At 41.0% G+C, this 21,669-nt stretch overlaps 1 protein-coding gene across 4 annotated transcripts in view; it reads right to left on the bottom strand.

Annotated features, from left to right (window-relative positions):
• Positions 1-21,669, bottom strand: part of LOC132195120 (polypyrimidine tract-binding protein 1) — a 112,644-nt gene that overhangs the window by 74,889 nt on the left and 16,086 nt on the right. For all 4 annotated transcript variants that reach the window (XM_059616887.1, XM_059616890.1, XM_059616888.1 and 1 more), the window contains exon 2: positions 16,944-17,146. In XM_059616887.1, coding sequence (XP_059472870.1) covers positions 16,944-17,146 — 203 coding nt within the window. The remainder of the gene's footprint in view (positions 1-16,943; positions 17,147-21,669) is intronic.

Here is a 21,669-nt window from a genome sequence, read left to right as displayed (position 1 = left end):
TTTCAACACTTTTTTACGCTGGAACAAACGCGTTATTGCTGATGGCCGGCTTTTGTGCGTGTGTACAACTGCGTTTAGAGCTTTATGAATATTAAAGCCTGTCAGCGCGCGTAATCTCAACCAACATTTCGACCCGGCCGACGCTGAAGCCCCACCGGCGGACGAAACGCAAAACTGCGACGAGAGTAGCGGAGACTAATTTCGATTATATTTCGGCAGCGGATTTGGATCAAAAGGATCTGGCGCGCTTAAATTCGAGTCCTATTACGGACGGCCATTTTCCTCCCTTATATACCCAGCGAAATATGATTCTGCGAATTGATTTTGCACCGGCTCGAGTCCGCGGGCGCTTTTCTTGCTCCGACTGCAAAGAAGGGGCAACCTGTAGCTGCACCTGCGAGATAGAACGCAACAAATATCCAGGCTCAGCAGCGTGTACGGGGGGGGGGGGGGGGGGTGTGAGCAGCGAACGAGCGAGGGAGGTTTTCTCCGAGATGCATTTTCATTAAAAGAGCGCACGCTGAGCGCACTTCACGAGATATCGCCTCGCCAGCAGCCCTCGCCAGTTCGCAACCAACCCCGTCGCGAGACAGGCAAATCTTTCAACGTCGATGAAAGTAGTGTCTTGCTCGCAGCCGAGATTTATTGTAGGCGCGTGGCTTAATTTTGTTTCTAACTAAGTTGCTGCTCCTTCGGCGTCTGGGATTTGCCTCAACTTTTTTCTCAAAGGGAATTAATTAATGGCAGGCGTTAATTCCGCAGCTCATTTCACGCGAGACGAGCGGATCGGTCATCGCGCTGTGGGTGGCTGCTTTTTCACAAAGTCCTAGTCACATCGCTCGTTTGAAGTTTAAACCAACATTCATAAATCTTCCTCTCATTGCTTTTTCTATGTGAGACAGAATTTCAGGCACTTTAGTGTAAGAAGAGAGCAAGTAGAATAGAAAACAATTTTACAACGTTTAAGTGATGGAAGGAAAATTTTATTGACGTCTGAAGTGATGTGTTCTTAGAAACTCGTTTTTTTTCTTTTGGAAAAGATTTATTCTGAGAATGGAAAATGGTATTACGCATAATGATTTCATTAAAAAATTTAATCTTCAAAACATTTGACAGGAAATACGATTTTCTTCTTCACCTAAAATAGAAAGTGTATGAGAATATGAAAAATTGAAACCGGGCGAACCTCGTTGCAAAGAAAAAATGTCCTAACCAGTAGTGAGGCAGATTACTGTGATTTTGCCAGAAAAGTCTTTGGGTTCATTGCCCTGGAAATTTCTGCCAAAATCACAGTATGAAGCTGTTGACTGACTCTTTTGCTTAATTAAATTCTGCAATTTTTGTTTATTAAAATTAAATTCTCCCATTTTATTTTTACTTTTTTATTAATTCCTCCCACTTAGTTTTAGTCGGACACAAGAAATCCTAGGTTTTAAAGTACCAGCAGACCGCAGGTCGCCTTTGGGGTCAGTTGTCCTTTATATTTTTTCATTTTTTCTTTGCAACGAGGTTCGCCCGGTTTCAATTTTTCATGAAATCCACCTCGAGTGTTACCATTCAATTTGTATGAGAATAGGTTTGTCTTTTAACAAGTGCCATAAAGGCCTCGTCAGAAAAAAACGATGTTATTGAATGGAAAATAAATACATTTTGTGGTAGAATTTCACGATCGAGGTGATTCATGGTGATTTGAATTTACAATCGTCTTTTCCTTGATGGGTTTTGAAAGTTGTCTATTTAATTCGTTTCAAAATTCTGATTAAAAATTATTAATAATAAAAATTAATTTAGATTTTGAATTCAATTGTCAAAAATTGTTTTGTGAAAAAATATATATTTAAATAATTTTTCACGGAAAATTGTCACTGCAAGTAAAATATTTTTAAAAGTTTGACTAGTCAAAATGATTTCACAGCTCAATAATTATGGATGCAGTCGAAACATTTAGAGCAGGATATTGATTTTACTTATAACCCATTGAGGAAAAGCCGATTTTAAATTCAAATCACCTTAAGACAAATAAATAATTTTAAATTTTAATTCAACCTGGTTCATACAAATTATTAAAAATTTTGTTCGCTCAAAGTACACATAAATTACTTCCACACACACGCACACACGCACGCACGCACGCACACGCACTCGCACACAATTTTCAGAGGATATCAAGATATCACCATATATAGATATAAGTATAAAGGACAAAGATTGTATTTCGTGCAACAAAGGTTTTCCTCTCCTATCATACTGTGAGCGACGGCGCTGTTCAAAAACGCGCTGATTGTGTCGGGACACGCGCCATAAGGCGGGGAAGGTGAGATGTTAATCGTTTAATTAAATCGACCACCTTCGACGACGGCGGCGTTGGACGGGTGAATACCAAGAATTGCATCCCGCTTCGGAGGTTGGCAGGCGGGTGAACGTGTTAATTAATCCATCGGAACGCAGCAGCCAGGCAGCATCGTGCGCCAAAAGCGAGCTTTAAATATTTTAAAAGCGCCGCGCATCTTCAAGTTTGCCAACTTCATGACTTATCGGCGCCCCGGCCGGCTTCGCGTCTTGTCAAAAGTTTTCCCTCCGCAAGAGAGAGAAAGATTCGACCGACAACAGACCGGCAGCACGAATTATTAAGTCCCGGATTCGCCCAGCAACAAAAAATTCGCCGGCGGATCAAAAAGAAAGATTGACGAAAGAGAAACATCAGAGGAAAAAGCGCTCACTTTCGTTTTTTCCGATATGCTTATTGATAGGATTTTCGTTCGCATTATGGGGCCAGAGAGTTCAAAGCGAAATCCGCGGCCGGAAGCCAACGTTGGGATGAGCAAAGGGGCTCGTTTTTCTTTCATCTGCTTCTCAGATCATTCATTAATTAAGCCTTCAGAAGAAAAGGAAAAGCGTTCACAAATAATATTTCTTGAATACTGGCACAAATTTCAATACTAAAATCATTTTTTACTCTTTTAAAATCAATTTTTTAGTTGAATTTGTTGTGTAGAAAATCAAAGCTGAATTATGTTGTCATTGAGTATGATTTTAAATTTCAACAGCGTTCATAAATGAAAAGCTGCCTTGTTTTCATTTGGCAGCTGTGTGATTTAGACATATTTATTTTTCATTAACTGCAAAAAAGAACGGGAAATTCATCATGTATACTGTTTGCATATCAGTAGCAGTGAAAAATCGTCACAATATTTATTTTTATCTGCCACATTTTAAAGCGTAATTTGATTGACGGCCCCGCGGTGCCACCTAGCATTTGCGAACGTTTCAATTTTTGGAATCGCAGCCCGCCGGCTCTGGCGAGCCTAATTGGGGCTCGATCACACGCGAGAACGGACATTTTTGGCGAGATTAAAACCGGGCGTTATAATACCTGAGCTGCAAATGTCACCGACATTTTTGTCATTTTTCGCCCCGGCGGTCGGGCGGCCTATAATGAGCCGCCGGTCCCAAATCAATCCTGATTGCATTGTTACGCGATTAAGCTTGTTAGCATCCTCATTGTGCAGGCCTTACGTTTAATTGAGTCTAATTGAACGCATTCATCCCTTGGCCTCACCCGTTTGCTGCTCATGACAATTATTGCTTCGACTGGCGCGAGATGAATAGGGCGCTCAGCTGCCTTTTTGCGATCGGCCAATTACACCTGCACAGTCGCGTCACGTCGCGCCGGCTGCAACCTCGATGGCAACCTCTATACCTGTGACAAGCGCATTTCGATTCCAATTACGACTGCAATTGTTAACTTTTGCACTCGGACCGAAAAACGTGCGGGAAAAATGTCAAAATCAAAATCCAATCACTCAATTTGCAGCAGAAATTGTATCGATTAAAAGCACATTTTTAATCAATTACAAGATATTGATATAATTTGAAAAAAGAATATATATTTAAATGAAAGCGGCAAGTTTTTTTTTATATAAAAAGTTGGGTATTTTCAACTTTGAATCTCTAAATTAGCCAAACTGTGCACACTGAATAGCAAGCGTGGATCGATTTTTCCATTAAGCGTGGCGCAGCGGTGGATTACGGCATGACCCAGGGGCAAATAACAATTTTATTAGTATTCATTCAATGTTTTTTCAGCTTTCCAGGTGACCTTACACTTTCCGCCATTTCCCGGCCGGGCACATCATGCGCTCGCAATTAAAAAAAAATAACCCGCAGCTCTCGCTCTTTCTCTCAGTTGGTATTATCTACAAAAGTGCAGACGGGACCAGCAGCAGTTGCGAGCGATGATAAATTTTGGTCCGCTTTTTATTCTATTTGCTCTACTCGCTCAAAGTAGTGCGCGTTCTCTCTCTTCTGAGTCTGACTCTGTGTGTGTGTGTACACTTGGCGAATAAAATTCTTTCTTGGCGAAAAGTGAGCCCGTCTGCCGGAAACCAGAGCTTGTTTGATGAACGGTGGGAAGAAGTGAGAGATCGGTCGAGATTAGCAATTTATGCCGGCACTTTTAAGAAACTTGGTCGACGCCCTCTTAAGATAAAAATTTCAAGAAAATATTTCCTTACAAAATTGGCATTTTAGCAAATCTATGGGTTGGAAAATCATATTTCAGGTATCAGAATTCAAATTGCATGGAGGTTTTTAATTAATTTAACTTGCACAAGAAAATTTTACAATTTTAGTCGATTATTATTATTATTATTGATCTTTATTGACTTATCGAGCGTCGCCACGATGTAGTGACTCATTGCAACACAGTACAAAACAAGTAGAAAAAAGAGAGTAAAAAACATTACAAATATTACAGTTCATCAATACGTTGAAAAAACTCTTCTTTGTTATTAAATTTGTGGGCATGTACAAAACGCCTCAAACTATTTTATGTTTTATATCGAGGCTCCAAGCGAATCGAAAAAGGCAATTTATTATACAAAGAAGCCAAACAAAATCAAAGGGTTCTGCTTCGAAATGAACAAAGTCTGGGCAGGAACATACAAATCACTCTTAGCCCTTGTCTGATAATCATGAACTGCACTTGTTTTTTGAATATAATTCGGATATTTACGAGCAAATTTACATGATTCAAAGAGGTAAATTGAAAAAACAGGTAGAGAGTCGAGTCGAGTGAAAAGCGGCCGCGCAGAACAAAGCGGCGCCAATAGCGCTCACCCGCAAGAGCTCTCACCACTTTTTTCTGCGCCAAAAAAACCTAGTCCAGCGCTTGATTCGACCCTCCCCAAATTAAAATGCCATAGCTCATTATTGACAGACAATAAGCAAAATTTATAATTTTTAAGTACTTTTCATCAAATTATTAATAAAAAATACTGCTCTATTTAATTTCCCAACCACATAATCTGAATGCTCAGTCCACTTCAAATTATGTGCCAGGTACAAGCCAAAAACTTTGTCACATTTTCTTAATAAAAATTTTTAAAATTAAAAATTTTCTCTTTATAAATCACTTTTTGAACAGACAAAATGTTCCCTCCCCATCGAGGCTCGTTTCGGCATGAGACTTCTTTTTGATTTCGAGTGTTTTTGCAAAATTTTTGCTAGAGGCGGTGCCTTTTCTTGTCCAAGAACATTTCCCCTCCCAAAAAATTGTCTTTTCGATTTTTTCTTTTTGATAATATGAATGTAATTTTTAGGTCGAGAATAAACAACAACAACAATAATAATAATGAAGAATAAAAATAAATCAAATTATTTCCAGCATTCCATTGACATGGCACATTTTTATACATTTTGTCTTTTCAAAAAGTGATAAAAAGATAATTATAAATTTTGATTAAATTTTAGCGACTTTGGGTTTACCGCGGCGGCCGTTTAGCAGCCATCTGGTAGTTGTCAACCCTTTCTTCTCTTTTTTCCAATTTAAAATTTTTGTATTGACCGAGAAGAATAAATAATAATAATGACTTCATTATTATTTATTCTTCTCAGTCAAAACAAAATTTTAAGTTGGGAAAAAAAGAGAAGAAAGGGTTTACAACTAGCAGATGTCTGCTAAAACGCAGTCAAAATAGACACGGCCGCCGCGGTAAACCCACTTAAATTGTAACCCGACTTAAATTGTATCATTTACTTGCTCAAGATAAATTAATTAAAAACCTCTATAATTTCAAACAATTTGAATTTTGTTCCTTTTTTTTATACATTTTGATACTGATTTATTCCAACAATTACTCTCAGAGTGCTTTGAACCAAATTTAAATTTTTCTAGCTCAAGTTGTAATTACTTGACACAACGAGTTAACAATCGCAGATGTTTGTGCTTTTTCCACGGCTCGCCAGACTTGGAAAATCGTCATTTGCACGTCCCATCACGCACTCATTAACTCAAACAGAATTGTTGTTCACTGCTGCACTTGTTTCAGCTTTCAGCAACATGTGCTGACTCATTCGTGCCGAGCAATACGTCGGTTTTTGCACTAATGTGGCTGATAATTGGACCATCGATGCGTTACGTTCGAACGTAATTAATATATGCATGTGCAAGAGCCTCGTCAAAAAATCACGGTGCGTGCATCGAATAAATGAATAAAAAAAAATTTGTATCGCATTGAATAATTATATTAAGCCAGAAGCTTCGATGGTGCAGTGAATTGCGGATCGGTTTGATTAATTAGGACGAGCCGAATCTGTGTGTATGTGTGCGTGCGTTTAATTGCGAGCTGATAGAAACAACCCGCATGCAGAGAGAACAAAGCACTCAGCTGAGCCATACATAATTCCGCTCTTTGAGCGGCTGCGGAGCGCACCAAGCCCCAAGAGCCGCCCGCGCGCTGCATCAAATTAAAATTTTCCGCCAAAGCAGTCTTGAATAAAGCAGACGCGCGCGCGCCTTTTTTTGTTATCTTTTCATTTGGCTGAATTTCAAAGTGGCTCAAAATAACAAATAAAGGGTCTTGATTCCTGGCCAATTTCCTTCCGGCCGTCTGCCCTCCTGAAGAAACAGGACGACGAAGAAAATTCACATTTCCGCGACAAAGTGCAGAAACACTTCTGCGTTTCCGGCCATTTCGCTTTCGCAGAGAGAGAGAGAGAGGGGAGAGAGAGAGAGAGAGAGAGAGAGAGAGAGAGAGAGAGAGAGAGAGAGAGAGAGAGAGGGGGGGGGGAGAGAGAGAGAGAGAGAGAGAGAGAGGGAGAGAGAGAGAGAGAGAGAGAGAGAGAGAGAGAGAGAGAGAGAGAGAGGGAGAGGGAGAGGGAGAGGGAGAGGGAGAGGGAGAGGGAGAGGGAGAGGGAGAGGGAGAGGGAGAGGGAGAGGGAGAGGGAGAGGGAGAGGGAGAGGGAGAGGGAGAGGGAGAGGGAGAGGGAGAGGGAGAGGGAGAGGGAGAGGGAGAGGGAGAGGGAGAGGGAGAGGGAGAGGGAGAGGGAGAGGGAGAGAGAGAGAGAGAGAGAGAGAGTGCAAATTTTTGTTCAGAAATATTTAACTTCGGACTAGATCAAAATTTCGTTCGTCGTCTATGGAGGAGCAAAATCAGAACCTGAAAGTGTCCTATCCGGAGTCATCCAGGGCAGCGTCCTGGGGCCGCTGCTGTTCAATATTTACGTCGCCGACCTGCACGCCAACATTGACTCTGAATTAGTACAGTACGCGGACGACGCCACCCTCTGGCGCGAAATTCAGAACCTCTCGTACGTCGCCATGCTGCAGGCCGACCTGGACAGTGTCCGGGCGTGGTACGACAACAACGGCATGTCCCTGAACCCGGCTAAGTGCCACGTGATGGACGTGACGCGTGACACGTCGGCACGACGTCTACGAAATCGGCGCCTCCACCCTCGAGTACGTCACCGACGAGCGCCTCCTCGGCGTCCAAGTGTCCAAAGACCTGCGGTGGAGCAAACACACGGACATCGCGCGCGCAAAGCAGCAAAGGTGCTCTCGTTCGCGGCGCGCAATCTGCACGGCTGCACGCCGCGCGTGAAAAAGTTGGCCTACGAGACGATGGTGAAACCTCTCCTGTTCTACGGACCCCCGCGTGGCACCCCTCCATCGATATTAACATCAACAAATTCGAGCGAGTGCAAAAAAGAGCCCTCAGGTTTGTGTACGGGCGGCACATCCCTGACGCGGCCGAACACGGGTTGCTGTCGGTGCAGCAGCAGCTTAAGTTTATTGACTTGGTTTTTCAAGAAATGCACCAGTGGCGAGACTGACATGGACGCAAAGGCGAGAATCACCACCGGTCGAGTGATGAGAAATAGTGGCGGCGAGCACCCTTTAATTCTCCCAAAAGTGCGCACAGAGCTCGGTCGACAAAGATTTTCTTTCCGAGTCGCGGATCAGTGGAATTCCCTGCCTTCTGCGTTAAAAAATTGTACGGTTCCTGAGTTTAAAATTGCATGCAAAATAATGTAACCCTTTGAAATTTTTTTTTCCCACTTACGGCTCCAGTTCGGCGAGTAGGTTTAAGTTGGAAACACTTTTGCTTCCAAATTGAGCCTATGAGTTTCAGTAAGTTGTTTACTAGAGCTGGCTGCCAATTCTCTCCCAATGTGATTTTTTAATGTTTTGTTTGACTTGTTGCGAGAGAATAAATGAATTAAAAATTGAAAAACAAACTCATTTTAATGGCGGGAGTCATTACGACGAGATTTTCGCCACGCAAGCTGCGAGAATCGATTCAAATATTCCGTTGCCATGTCTCCCTGAGTCATCCCTGGAAGCAAAAATCGGAAAATCCATCCTTCCCGGCGAACGAGCGCTCGCTCGCGCGACAGTTTTATTTTCACGGCAGCTTCGAGGCGCATCAGCTGCAAATGTTCTTGCATAATGAGCGCTTTGAGGCTGATTTGTTCTCCGCGTGCTAATAAAGGGGGTGCAGGTGTGGTGGCGTCGTTTTAACAGCAATCGATGCCGCCGCACTAAAACCAACCGAGTCCGCGGGGCCCCTGGATCCCAGCAGCAGCAGCCGGTCGGTCGGTCGAGATAGAAAGAGGCTCGGCGAAAATTAATTTATCCCGAGTGCCAGCCAGCCAAGCACCTTGCACAAGAAACTGCGCACCGACACCCGAAACTGCTGATTTATAACGCTTTTTGCTTAATCTGCGACTATTGCAATATTGTGGGTCTGACTGATTGTGAGAGAGAGATTATAAAAAAAAACTTTTTAAAGTAATGACGCAAAAGTCGGGGCCGGGAATGGAGGATTTGCGAGCGAGAGAGAGGGGGGGGGGGGGAGATAAACCGCAGCAGTCAGAAATGACGGATTGTGTATAGTGCAGAGATAAAAATAAAATCTGAATCATTTTCTGTAAGATTGGTAAAAGTTTATAAGTTGCGTACACAAATTATGCAACACTTGCGAAAGTTTTTCAAATTTATTTGGTACAGTTTTTAACTGTTAAGATGGATTTATTACAATTCTTGTAAAAGTTGCAGATGTGCATTAAAATTTAAATCTAAACTGAAGACACTTAATATATGAATTATATTTGAAATTAAATGTAGAATAATTGAAATTCATTCTTCAATTAATATGGATTTTCCCGGATTTTCCAAGAAGAAGAAGAAGAAGGTCTTTTGATATTAAAAAATTTCAAAATATCACATTTATATTGATTTTAAATTATCTGCCTGCCATGGGTTTCGCTTCATTTATTGTTATAACAATAAAATAATCACACAAATGAAAATAGTGAATGTATATGCGAAAAATGCGGATACAGAGTCGGTCTCTATCTGCATGACTTGTTCAAATGAAGTAAAAATAAAATACAAAATTGCTCGAAAAAGTAATAAAAAAATTGAATTTTTGTAAATTGCAAAGTAATAATTATCCTTTTTTTATGTTTCACACACACACATGTTTAATATATTATTTGATGATGAAAATTTTATATACAACTTTTATGTACTTATAGAAGAATGAATCAATTGATGTAAAACTAGATTACATTTGTTAGTATAAAATTAGCATTTAATTCAGATACTATCGCAATGAGTAATTACATCGTGGTGACGCCTCATACGTCAATAAAGATCAATAATAATAATAATATTTAAATTAGGTTTTTTTAAAGGCCTAGTTTGCAGTGGGTTGAAGGCAGCAGGACCACAAATTAACCAGAACCAATTCGGTTACATTAAACCTACAAACCTTCAACAAAAAGGCCAAGTTGTTGAACGCGGAGGCGCTTGTCGCTTTGATCTTTTGCAGAACTCAATTAAAGATCTACTTGCAGCGCACCCTTTTGGGAGCAAAACAAAACAAGAAACAGAGCAGCACAGAAACAAAATTCAAATTAGTAGGTGGAAAGAGACGGAGAGCGGCGTGTGCGGGGGGTGGTGGGCTCCGCTCAGGTGGCTCTCTCGCCCTTTGTTCGGTTCTGCAGTGCCCATCTCAAAAAGAGTAATTACACGAGCCCTGGAGCAGGGAGAGCCCACCGTGGAGGCTCCACCGACTCATCAGAGCAGCATATTAAAAAGCAGTACGTGCCCATATTTCAGAATTAAATCGCGGCGGCGTCGGCGGAGAGACGCATCTGGACAATCAGATGGGGTGGCTCACGCAAGAGGGGAGAAGACGCCCGAGAGCTTTTAGCCAGTCATCTTGGCTTGATTGTTGCGCCCGTTGTTGGGCCGACGATGATTAATCTGCGGCGGCGGGTGTCGCTGTAGCTCGGCGGCCGAGTGTGCGAACGGACACACCTGTTCGCCGGCGCCGCCGAGCGCCAACCCCGCGCCGTACTCATTCAAATTCCGCCCCGACCGAATCTTTTCAGCGCACTCTGCACTTAAATGAATTATGTCACGCATTCCCCAACACACACATACACACACATGTGAGAGAGCAAATTCCCTTTTCAGCCAGCCCCAGAAACCGTCTGTACCAAATTGCGACTGCCACCAGTTCAATGACTTGCAGAAACCCCAGTCGCTTGCAACAAAAGCACAAGAGGTAATTAATTAACTTTATTTTGCTGCTTATTTGTCAAAAATATCGACTTTTTTAGGTCAAGTTTCCATGGCTTCTCAATTTTTTTTATTGTCTTGTTCAACGAATCGCAATAAGAAAATTTAAAAAATTGTTATTTTTTATCTAAGAAAATTTAACGGAATAAAATTATAATTTATCCTGTGATGTTCGCATAGTTTCTACACAATTAAAAGATAAATTACAAGATTTTAATCCACTTTTGCACCAAAATCATTATTGATTGTTCATTTAAAGCTTTCTGAATTCACCAAGCATAAGACTCATCCACCAAATTAGAAGCGTAAGACGAATTTTCTGGAATCAAGTTTTGGTCAGCTCGTCGTTTGTATCTTTCTCTCTTTCGCTCTCGGTACACTCACAATTTCCAAAAACACAAGGGCTCAACCTATATTTCAAGAGCTTAACTTGGGACTCAATTTACCGCAGCTGGCCAGGTGGGACAGCTCAGTTCAAATCCGGGATTGTTTGTGCGCTGGGAGACGCGCGCGCCATAAACCTTGACGGCCCCAGGAGCGCGACCCATCATTTTTTCCGGCGGCAGCCCTTTCCATTTTCCTCCCTAATCTCGGGGCCGGCGAGAGATGGACCGAGATTGCTGTTCGCGCAGAGCAGAGCGGCTGCTGGAATCCGCGGCGCCGAGGAAATTTGCCGAAAATAACCCCTCGCAAAGTTTCGTCTAATTCGGATTTCCGCTCTCGGGTTTGAAAAGCAGCGCGGCGCTCTAATTAAAAGGCGGCAAATGAAAGGGATCCGATTTCTGTTATATTTTCAACGGGAAATATTCATATGTTTCGCTCTCGCGGCGTGCCAGCATATCCAGCGTGCGTGTATCGATTAAAAAATTTAAAATATGGACATGGCACGCGGCAGGGTGGCGCGAGAGGCGGCGAGAGAGAATCGATCAGCTCGCGGAGAGAGCGGCACAAAGAAATTCGCCACCAGGTTGTGCATTTGCATTATTTAGTGGCCGCCTATCAATTATTCACCAGGCGAGGCGAATCAACATTTTAAACTCGCCCGGCAACTTTTGACAATTATTTTATGAGGCACAACCCTCGCGACTTACTTTTCTCTTTCCGAGCACAGTATTCATGCATGCACAGTTTCTTCCTTCTCCCTTTTGTCGAGGCAGGACCAACCTTGTTTTGTTTGAGCGAGAGGGAAAAGGAAGGAAAAAGATTATGCATATCAGAGACGGAGGACTCTTTGAAGAGCTGTTTCTCTTCGCCGTCGTCGTCGTGAGCATTCGAAAGGAGAATTATTTGGATTTGCAGCAGCGGCAGAGGAAAGAAAAGCAGTAGCTTTGATGATTATGACGCGCGATATAAATATTAAAGAAGAATGGCTTTCAACGAGAATTTTCCGTCTGCTGGCTGAAACATTAAAATGGAGCTCCTCAATCCTCACAATATTTTTTTAGCACCTCCATATAATTTTTTTTTCTAAATTACTCGACGTTCTCCCAAAATATATGCAAATCTTCTTGCTTTCGCATTTGAAAATGAAAAAAATCAGGAACAAATATTTTTTTAGCGTGAAATATTTTCCACTTTTGTTAATTTCGAAGGTGATAAATTTTCTCACAGTCTCGTTGGCTTTTGCTCTCACTTCTTGGTGTTAAATTAGGACCAGAGTCGCGGAAATGGTAATTGGGGCGGTGGTAATTCAAAAATAATATTTGTCTAATCGCAGGCTGGCTGGCGTGCGCGGGTGGTGCTTGAGACTGGCTAAATATTTGATTAGCCGGCGCGCGCAAATTGTGAATTTGTCAGAGTGTATATTATTGCGAGTGTTTGCTTTAGCGTGCGCGATGATTTAACGAAAATTCTCTGGCCGGCCGCACCGCCAAATTAAAATTTGTATTATTCAGCGGCAAACCTGAGCCAGATTACACAAAACATGAGCTGTTAAATGAAAAGAGCCTGGCGCGGCCGGCGCCACTGCGAAATTAATCACGTTCTTGCGAGTCTACCTGCTGCATGGGAAACCCGCTGGAAACATTCGTTTCCAAAAACCGTCCACCCAGAACGGAAGCACCGCCACAGATTCTAAGAAGAATGAGGGTCTTACAAGAATAATTATAATGGTGAGGCGATTGAATGGGCTTTTGTTTTTGTTACTACTCCATCGTGATATATTTCAATGTTTTAAATAATAATGTTTAAAATTTTAACCAAAGAAAAGGAACAATACTCTGACATACTAAATTCAAAAAAGGAAACAATTTAAAAAAAAAAGTGCAAAGTAGTACTGTTTTCTTTCTGAAATTATATATGTTTGCATGGAAATCGAACATAATAAAATTTTTCCCTGCTCATGTCTAAAAAAATAAAATCATCCTTCTGCTATTAGCACAACATGAACGTTAAGCATCTTCTTTCCTTTTTATATCAACGCCACCCTGTTACTGAATTTCGATTTTATTAAGCTGCGACTTTTCGGCCGATTTCCCGCGTGTTCAAATTTCAGCCCTGTGACATGTCTGGAGGTGGGAGTGGAAAATCGCCCCTCGGCAGCGCAAGTAAGATAAACCAGGCCAAGATCAACTGTTGTCACTCTGACGTTTGGCTGCCGAAATCCGTTTTTATGCGTCCTTTTTTTATATTTCTGGTGCACGGCCAGTGAGACAGGTGGTTTGGATGTGGTCCTCTCTCTCTCTGTGCGAGATTTGGCGGTGCACCAAGTTGCTCTTTAATGAGCGAGATTTTATCAAATCCGCAGCGGCTCGACGAGGTGCCAAAGTTTTGAGATTTATCTTTCATCTCTCAGTTAAGGCGGCGAAACAGCTCGTCTGTCTAAATGGGCTGTCAATCAGCCTGCGAGGTGCATCGCTCTTAATAATTTCAAGCGGCGATAATTACGCGTGCCGTGTTGCCCGTCTCGTTCCCTTTCTTCGTCAGAGCCATCAGTCGATATTCCGACCCGTGACCTTAGAATGGAAAACGAAGCTTCGCAGGAATGAAAGGCGGCCATTATTTGTGCAAATTGCGCCGAGAGTAAACAAACTTCGCTTTGAACCGTTGGTTTCTTTGGCTCGCAAAACAATTAAGTGTGGCACTTTCAAGAAAAAAGCCGAGCAATAAAAAGAAGGGGCAAAAAAAGTATTTACGATCACGGAGACGGTTTGCGTCTTGACGAGGGCGAGAGTCGGTTTGGGAAAAGTTTGAGGCAGCAAGGAAATTAATAGCTCGGCTAGGTGGTCATGACGCTTACATCTGTACATGCGCGACGAGACCATACCACATCTTATTGCCTCCATATAATTGCTCAAAAATCAGCGCGCGATGAATTTTTCTCGCAGGCCTTTATGTCCATCAAATATAACTAGCTCTATTAATAAACACTTCTGATAAAATTTATTTAATAAAATACACGAATTAGCAATTTCTTTCAGTGGATCTAGATTTAACAAAAAATTGGATTTTTTTAGGTCAGTTTATATAAAATAACAGACAAAATTTTTTTATGAATATCTCTAAAGAACTCTGAATAAAGTCCTCGATTTTTTTTTAATCTCTCTTCAATACTTTTCCTGCATTGAGCAACGCACTTGAAAACAAATGCAAAAAGGGACGTTACGCTATCAAAAATCGATCACGCTCCCCCGACGGACATATTTCCCTCCCCGATAATGAAGCTCTTGTGTTGAGGCGCTTGCATACATTTAGCGCGAATCCCCAATTGGAATATGGCAGAGAGAAAGAGAAAGAGAGAGAAAAAGTCGCTCCTTTCGGTGGCTTTTAAGCACGAAGGAATGGAGGAAAAAGCAGAGGATGAGCTTTGAAATCCCGCGGGAGCGAGGTGTGAAATAAAACAAACGACTGCAGTCAGTCAATGCTACGAGGCACTTGAGCCACTTTTCAGCCGGTTTTCATTCCAACTTGTTGTTCGGCGAGGCGCCTTTTCATCGCGCACAGCCGAGCTTTCATCTGCGGCAGAGCAGAGGGCGAATATCGTGGCGCGGAGGGAAAGAGGCCCAGAAATAAGCCCCACACGTGCGCTGGTCCGTCTCGGACAGTTTGGACGCCTCCCACGCCGAAATAGAAATAAAGAGAGAGGCAGTCGTAAAATTTCCGAGGCACAAAATGAATGATCAGCATTCAAAATTTACTCTGCCAAATCGCAAGCAGATGCCTGAGTTAGAGTCGTAAAATGCCCGCCAGCAGCCACAAACACCAAATAAATATTCGCGCCGTGTCACGTCTTTTCCCTGCGCAACAGGCCAAATAAATTACCCGCTCGATTCCACCTATTCGTTTGCTGCCCCCGAAATGAGTGAAAAGAGCTCCGTCGCCGCAGCCGCATTAGGGCTTAATTTGATTGACAAAAATATACACTCGTTAACTGAAGACCTACGACCGGCGAGTCCGGCGACTTTGGCGACACGCACAAGACGCTCTTCAGACCCATTACGGCTCGTTTCATCGGACACCAACGATAATTATCTTAACCTGACTGCTCTGGAGGTAAAAGGAAATAATGCCGTTGGAAACTTCTGACACGGCATATTTCTGCTGCCGTGCTGTGCCAGTTGTTGCACTTTGTGATCAATAAAGCTGATTTGTGTGTAGAATTATGAAATTTGATATCTCCTTTGAAATAGCATCAAAAAGTATCAAGGATATTGGCAATAAGAATTATCTGAAATTTTGAAATAAATGGAATTATAACAGGCCTATGTGAATTATTGATAAAAATTCATATTTTTAGAAATTTTAAAAAAGTTTTTTTAAAAAAGCAATTAGTGACAAACAATATTAAATTTCTCTTATACTATTGGGAAACAAAGTTGTAATCAATCAAAATGTCAAATTTTGTTCAAACAAGAATATTGAAATAAATATTAAGAAATATCATAAAACAATTTATTTTAATATTCTCAATTTTATAACCCAGGGAATAAAATCACCATTTGCAATGAAAAATACGTGGAGTATAAAAAATTTATGGAAAATTCAAATACGAAATCCAATTTGTTAATCTCAATTAATTTATTCTCTAGCAACAAGTCAAACAGAAACGCCTGTCTCAAACTGTCTCCTCTAGAGTCCATTTATTGCTTAAAATAATTCAGAATTTGGAATTTGTAATTTATGCCTTGATAAAACTGAAGCCAATTTTGCAGCCCTCCAGTTCATGTGTTTCCGTTTTGTTGCCGCGATGGCTTCGCGAGCATGTGCGATAAACCTGTTTAATTCTCGATTTTAGGAAAATGGCACGAATCCGGCGCCGAGACTAAGCGAGGAGAATGATTCACAAACACATAAGGGATCGTTTCGTGCTGTTGCTTTTTCGGTCGAGCGAGCAGAAACAAGAGGTCCGACTGTTGGCGCTGGAAGCGCAAAATTTCCGAGTGCGTTGTTTGAGTTTGGTCGCGAGCTAAGCCCCGTCGGATTATGCTGCTAAGTGCTTTTCTGTTTGCGAACCGCGCGCTCAGCCGAGCCAGATCGACGAAATCGACAGGTGGGCGGGCGGCCGCTGATCGGGCAGGAGCTGGAATTGTTTGATTTGCTGCAGCCCCGCACTTTCCGAAAACGTGCGCGTTTGAATTATTATCCTGGTGCTGTGAGTACGCACCGCTGCCCACCCTCGCTTTTCCCGCCAAACGCAGAAAGATCGCCGCTTTTTCAATATTCATCACGATGGATTTCCACCTGTATATATTCATGAATGAGAGAACCGCACAAGCCTGAAATTAAAATGGCAATTTACATATATCATGGAGTCGCACGGAGTTAATGAATTTTCATAAATATGATGACAAGAGATGTTGTTTTATTAAAATCAAACAAATGAAAACAATTTTCAACAAATCGCTTTAAAAAAGGCAATTGGTTGGGAAAATAAAATCAGACGAATTCATCAGATTTTTTTAAGAGAGAGAAAGCAATTTAAAAATAAGGCAATTTGTTGTGAAATTAAATTGGATGAATTTATAAAAATTATTAAGAGAACCACAAACTCAAAAAATCTGTTATTTTGGCATAGCAGTGAGAAGAAGAAAAAGACAGAAAAAGTGAATTGTGAAAAAGAGGGAGTTCTGACCTGTCTGGAGTAAAGATCAAATCCAAGGGGAGACGGTGACATGGAACCCATCTTGGGTTGCGCGGGAGTTAGGATGGATTCCAAAAGGTGGAGGCCGCCGGTCGGATCAACCTGAAGGGGCGGCTGGTGTTGAAACAGCACCTCGGTGGCGGGTCTCTTCATCAGACTACCTGCGGGGCGGGCGGGGGTGGGCACACACATACCTGCAAAAACACAAGTGCACCATTTTTAGCAAACTGTGCCCTGAACAAACACAGACCAAAACCACCAAAAAGGGAATCGGTGCGGATCTTTTGCAATGGGCGGCTGTCATGCAGTTGAAAGGACATCAATAAACTCGATTCGGAAGATAATGGGTCGGCGGCGCGCGCGAATCGTTGGTGAATGAATGAATGTATGATTTGGTTTCCCGTGATGCGGACGATTTGGGATTTGCATGAAAATGGCCTTTAAAAGTGAAATTCAATATTATTTGCCTGACGAATGTCAAGAGCAGGATCGATGGAGCTTAAATTTGGCACTTGTGAAAAACAATACCATGATATATATTCTGATAAGCCATGACGAAAATGAATTATTTATGCATTCCAATTATTTAAAATTTTGCTCATAATAAAACATAATTTGTTATGCAATGGAAATCATTCAATTTTAATCGACTTGGAAGCAGACTTTTTAAATGAATAAATTAAATTAAATAGCACTCATTTTTATTGTATGCATGTGTGTGTATCAAGTTTGAGAGCAGAGTGATGTCTCATGTTTGTGTTATTGCGTTGCAAGGATTAATTTTCAAATTTAAAGCTTCATTTTATTAATTTTTTTTCCAAATCATTTTTATCAATTCAAGCTAATTATTTAACTATTCTGGACATCAAATGAAAGTTAAAAAAATTTCATCCATCCATTTCTTCCAAGCATCATAAATTCAGATTGCAAAAAGAACCAAAAAAATTTATGCAAATTGGAATTTTCTACGTTTGTTTTCCCTAAAGCATCGGAATGCTTTCTTTTTTTTATGAGGTGTCTAATTGATCGAGCGAGCGTCTCTCGAGCCACTTGTTCTTCTCACACGCCGCTTCCGTTCGAAAATAGCCACCGCGGTTGGTTGATCCGCAGCACGAGAATTGCGTGTCTCCCTAACATTGTCTGCAGCCGGTGGCTTTTTTCACGATTACTCAGTAATATAAAATAAATGTTTGCTACTTTCTCAGCCGCAATAATTACTAATTAAAATATGCAAATTCGTGCGCGATAAGAAAAGTAGCGAGAGGCCGACTGGAAACAATTAGAGAATCCAAAGTCGTGACGAAAGAAAGAAAGAATTTTCCTCCGTCCAGCGGCATAGGATGGATCGAGTTTCGCCGAGCGAGGTGCAAATGCCGCTGAGACGACTATTTCGGTGCAGGGTGGTGGGCGCGCGACTCCCCTTCGCACACCCCACCCGCGGCACCATCCCTCTCTTTTCTGCAGACAGGTGCATCCTGCCAATATTGGTGTCCTTCCCAATTAGTCACCGCGAGCATAAAAAAGTTCACGCGCGGCAGGAAGAGCGTCTGCGTTTACGACCTTTTATCTCGTCCGCGTTATCTTCTTTCTGCGCCTCCTTCACATTTTTTTTTCTTTCTCATGCTTATAAAACGATCTTCTTTCTCACTCGCAATCAGGTGCACGGCAGACAGACACTTTCTTCACAAATGGGCGGAGGGGAGCAATTTTTATGACAACACACGCGGCGATATTTTTTCCTCTGTCAACAGCAAACACAGAGATAGGCGCATCTGCCCGCTTTTCTCTTAGGTAAATATAGATTTGAAGTCTTACGCGGTTTCAAGTTTCTCTATGAACTGAAATAAAAATTAAAAGCTTCGATTCGTCTTAAAAAAAAATCATTGAATCAGAAATAGATCTGAGCTTAGGGATGAATATTTTGGCTCGAGTTCCAAATCCACCTTGAAAAAATTGGCCGAAAAATTCCATCCAGGTTGATGGTTTTATTACCACGATTTGAAACACTTTTTAAACTTATATTTTTATCTCTTTCAACGTCTGTGAGTGTCTTAGGAGCGACGTGGCTAATTTATGCGTGGGGCGACGAGTGACAGTGACAACAGTCATCTGTCAGCCGACCATTTTACTCGGCGACAGACTGGTGGAAAGTAAAAAAAATGCGGCGCATCTTCCTCTCTCGCGAGAAAGTTGACCCGACGTGACTCGATCGTGACCCGGCACTTGCCCGCGAGATAGGCAGGCAAATTCCATTTAAATTTCTAGCCGCGGTATGTTTGCTTCTTCTCCCGAGAAGAGAAAAAAAACTCGTTAATGAAGCGACGCGATTCTATTATTTGACGATGGGTTTACATCATTTGTTGCTTTGTTCGTTCTTTCAGCCGATAATTACTTGAGACGTCGCTCTGTTTGCTTTTTGCATTTGTCACTTCTTCTAATTGATATATATCGAACAGTTCGAAACAGAGTTGCAGAAGGAAAACTGCTGCGGCAGAGAAACCCAAAAGGGGCGTTAGTCGCTGATTGTGCGATGCCGTTGCAACTTTATCTCTGCAGTGCGTGAACAGTTTATAGCGAATGTGTGTGTGCTTTGAATGACGCCTTCTGCCGAGGCTTATGGGGCAAAAGGAAAAACTTTTATCAACAAACAGTTCACCAAGCTTTAAATACGCTCGCGTTTAATCATTGCTCGCATTTGGGCCAATTAAACGCGCAGCTCGATAAGAAACTTTATTTTATCTCAGAAAATTAAAACAAATTAAATTGTTTTGATCATTTTTTTACTAAAAAAAAAAAAAATTAAATTGCTGAAATTTGTATTACCATTGCAAAAATTGGTATTTATTGGAATAAGATTAATATCTTGTTTAAAGAAATTGGCACATGACGATTATGAAAGTGAAAGAAAAAGGAATTTGTCCTTGTTGAAAAATTGTTTTTATTAAAAATGAAAACGGCTAACAGTGAGTTACGGCTAATCTGAGTTTTGGCTACGGTCTACGACCCTATATCATGAGCAAGAGAAATACAACAAAAAATCAGCAATTTGAAAAATAATTGAATTTTAAGAAATATTTAATAATATCCAAATAACAATTTAAGCAGGAAATAAATAAAAGATTAATCAAAATGTTTTCAAGAGCAGGATAGGATCTAGCAGAAATCCTGATAATTTAATGTACTTAAAAGAAACTCAAGCGTATCTTATCTGTTATCTGTTTTACATTAATGACTTTAGCTACAAGAATTTACATATTTCTAATTTAAAAGGCAAGTATAATGCATACAAAGAAATCAAGAATTCATAAACAAACTGATCACAATAATAAACGACGATAAAAGACAGAGTTTCCTCACTTTCGCTTTATATTTAACGATAAAATTACTCTTTTCTATAAAAAAATTTATTATTTTATTTCACGTCAAATGATGATTTTAAATTCTCTATTTAAAAAAAGTTAATTAAATCACGGAGTCGAAATAAAGGAAAAAATGATACAAAAAAAAAAAAAAAATGTTGATAACGTTACATTTTACCACCAAGGATTGACCTTTTTTTGGACTATGCCAATAACGTGCCATGAGCCACAATAAGCCAATCAATTTTAACTTCAATGAAAATATCAAAATTAATTTGCTAATTTCATTTCGAGTTCAGCTTTTAAAAAAACGCTAGTTTAATTTTAACAAAAATAATAAAGAGAAAGTAAAACACTGGACGCTGGCCTTGAAAAATAAATAGCAAAGTGTGCCCCTTAATTGAATTTTCGGCGGAATTTGAGCACAAAGGTGCGCCGTGCGAGCGGAATGAGGAACCTTGCTTGTGCCCAACAATTATGGTCCAACCAAAGCGACAACCCTGTGAGCTGAGCTGGCAAGGAACAGAGAATAATATGCTTCCGCAGAGATTACTTCGCGAGTGTGTGTGTGAGTTTGTTGTGAACGTGTGTGTACACGCACGATAACCGGCGGCTGTTGCCAGTTGCCTTTTACTTTGTTTCTCACTGTGAGAGAAAAAAAGAATCAACTGCCAAGATAAATAATTTTCAGCATCGCGAGTTTTTACCTGGCGCTTGCTTGCCAGAGCGGAAAAATCGCGAGAATTTTTTAAAACGCGCTCGGCGCTTCTTCTACATTGACAATTGGAGGAGGTGCATTATAAATCAGAAAATGAATTTATTTTTCAGTGCTAGAATTGAAACTCGCAACTTCCTGGGGCGTTTAGAGCGCACGACGTGCAAACAAAGCACGACACGGTTCTCGGGAAAAGTTTTTTACACGGTAATGGAACGACCAAAATTATGGGGCACGGACCGGCTAAAATCAATACTGCTGTGCACACTTTGGCACTCTAGAGAGGTCGGGCCAAATAGGTAAAAATTCTAACGACAAAATCGACCAGCACCTCTAACACCTTTAAATTTGCCACAAATTTAAAGACGGAGTCAAGAAAAAAAACGAAAAATTTTAATGCAAAATCTACATGATTTTATTCCAAATTAAACCTTAACTTGCATATCAATAAATATTTATTCTCAATTTTAATTTAAAATAAATTAATCTTTCTTCATTTAAATTAAAAAATTTATGAGATTCTTGTAATTATATATTATGATAAGGACTAAAGATAAGAACGAAAACTAAGTCAACCGAGGCTCATTGTGGCGGTTGGGGTCTTTTTTATTTCGAAAGTTTTAGCAAAATATGCTGTTTTATG

Source organism: Neocloeon triangulifer, unplaced genomic scaffold (assembly GCF_031216515.1).
Source record: "Neocloeon triangulifer isolate White Clay Creek 2 clone unplaced genomic scaffold, ASM3121651v1 ptg000009l, whole genome shotgun sequence".
In the NCBI taxonomy this organism is placed as follows: Eukaryota; Metazoa; Arthropoda; class Insecta; order Ephemeroptera; family Baetidae; genus Neocloeon; species Neocloeon triangulifer.
Note: the sequence above shows the minus strand (reverse complement) of the source record. Positions and strands in the feature narration are given on the sequence as shown.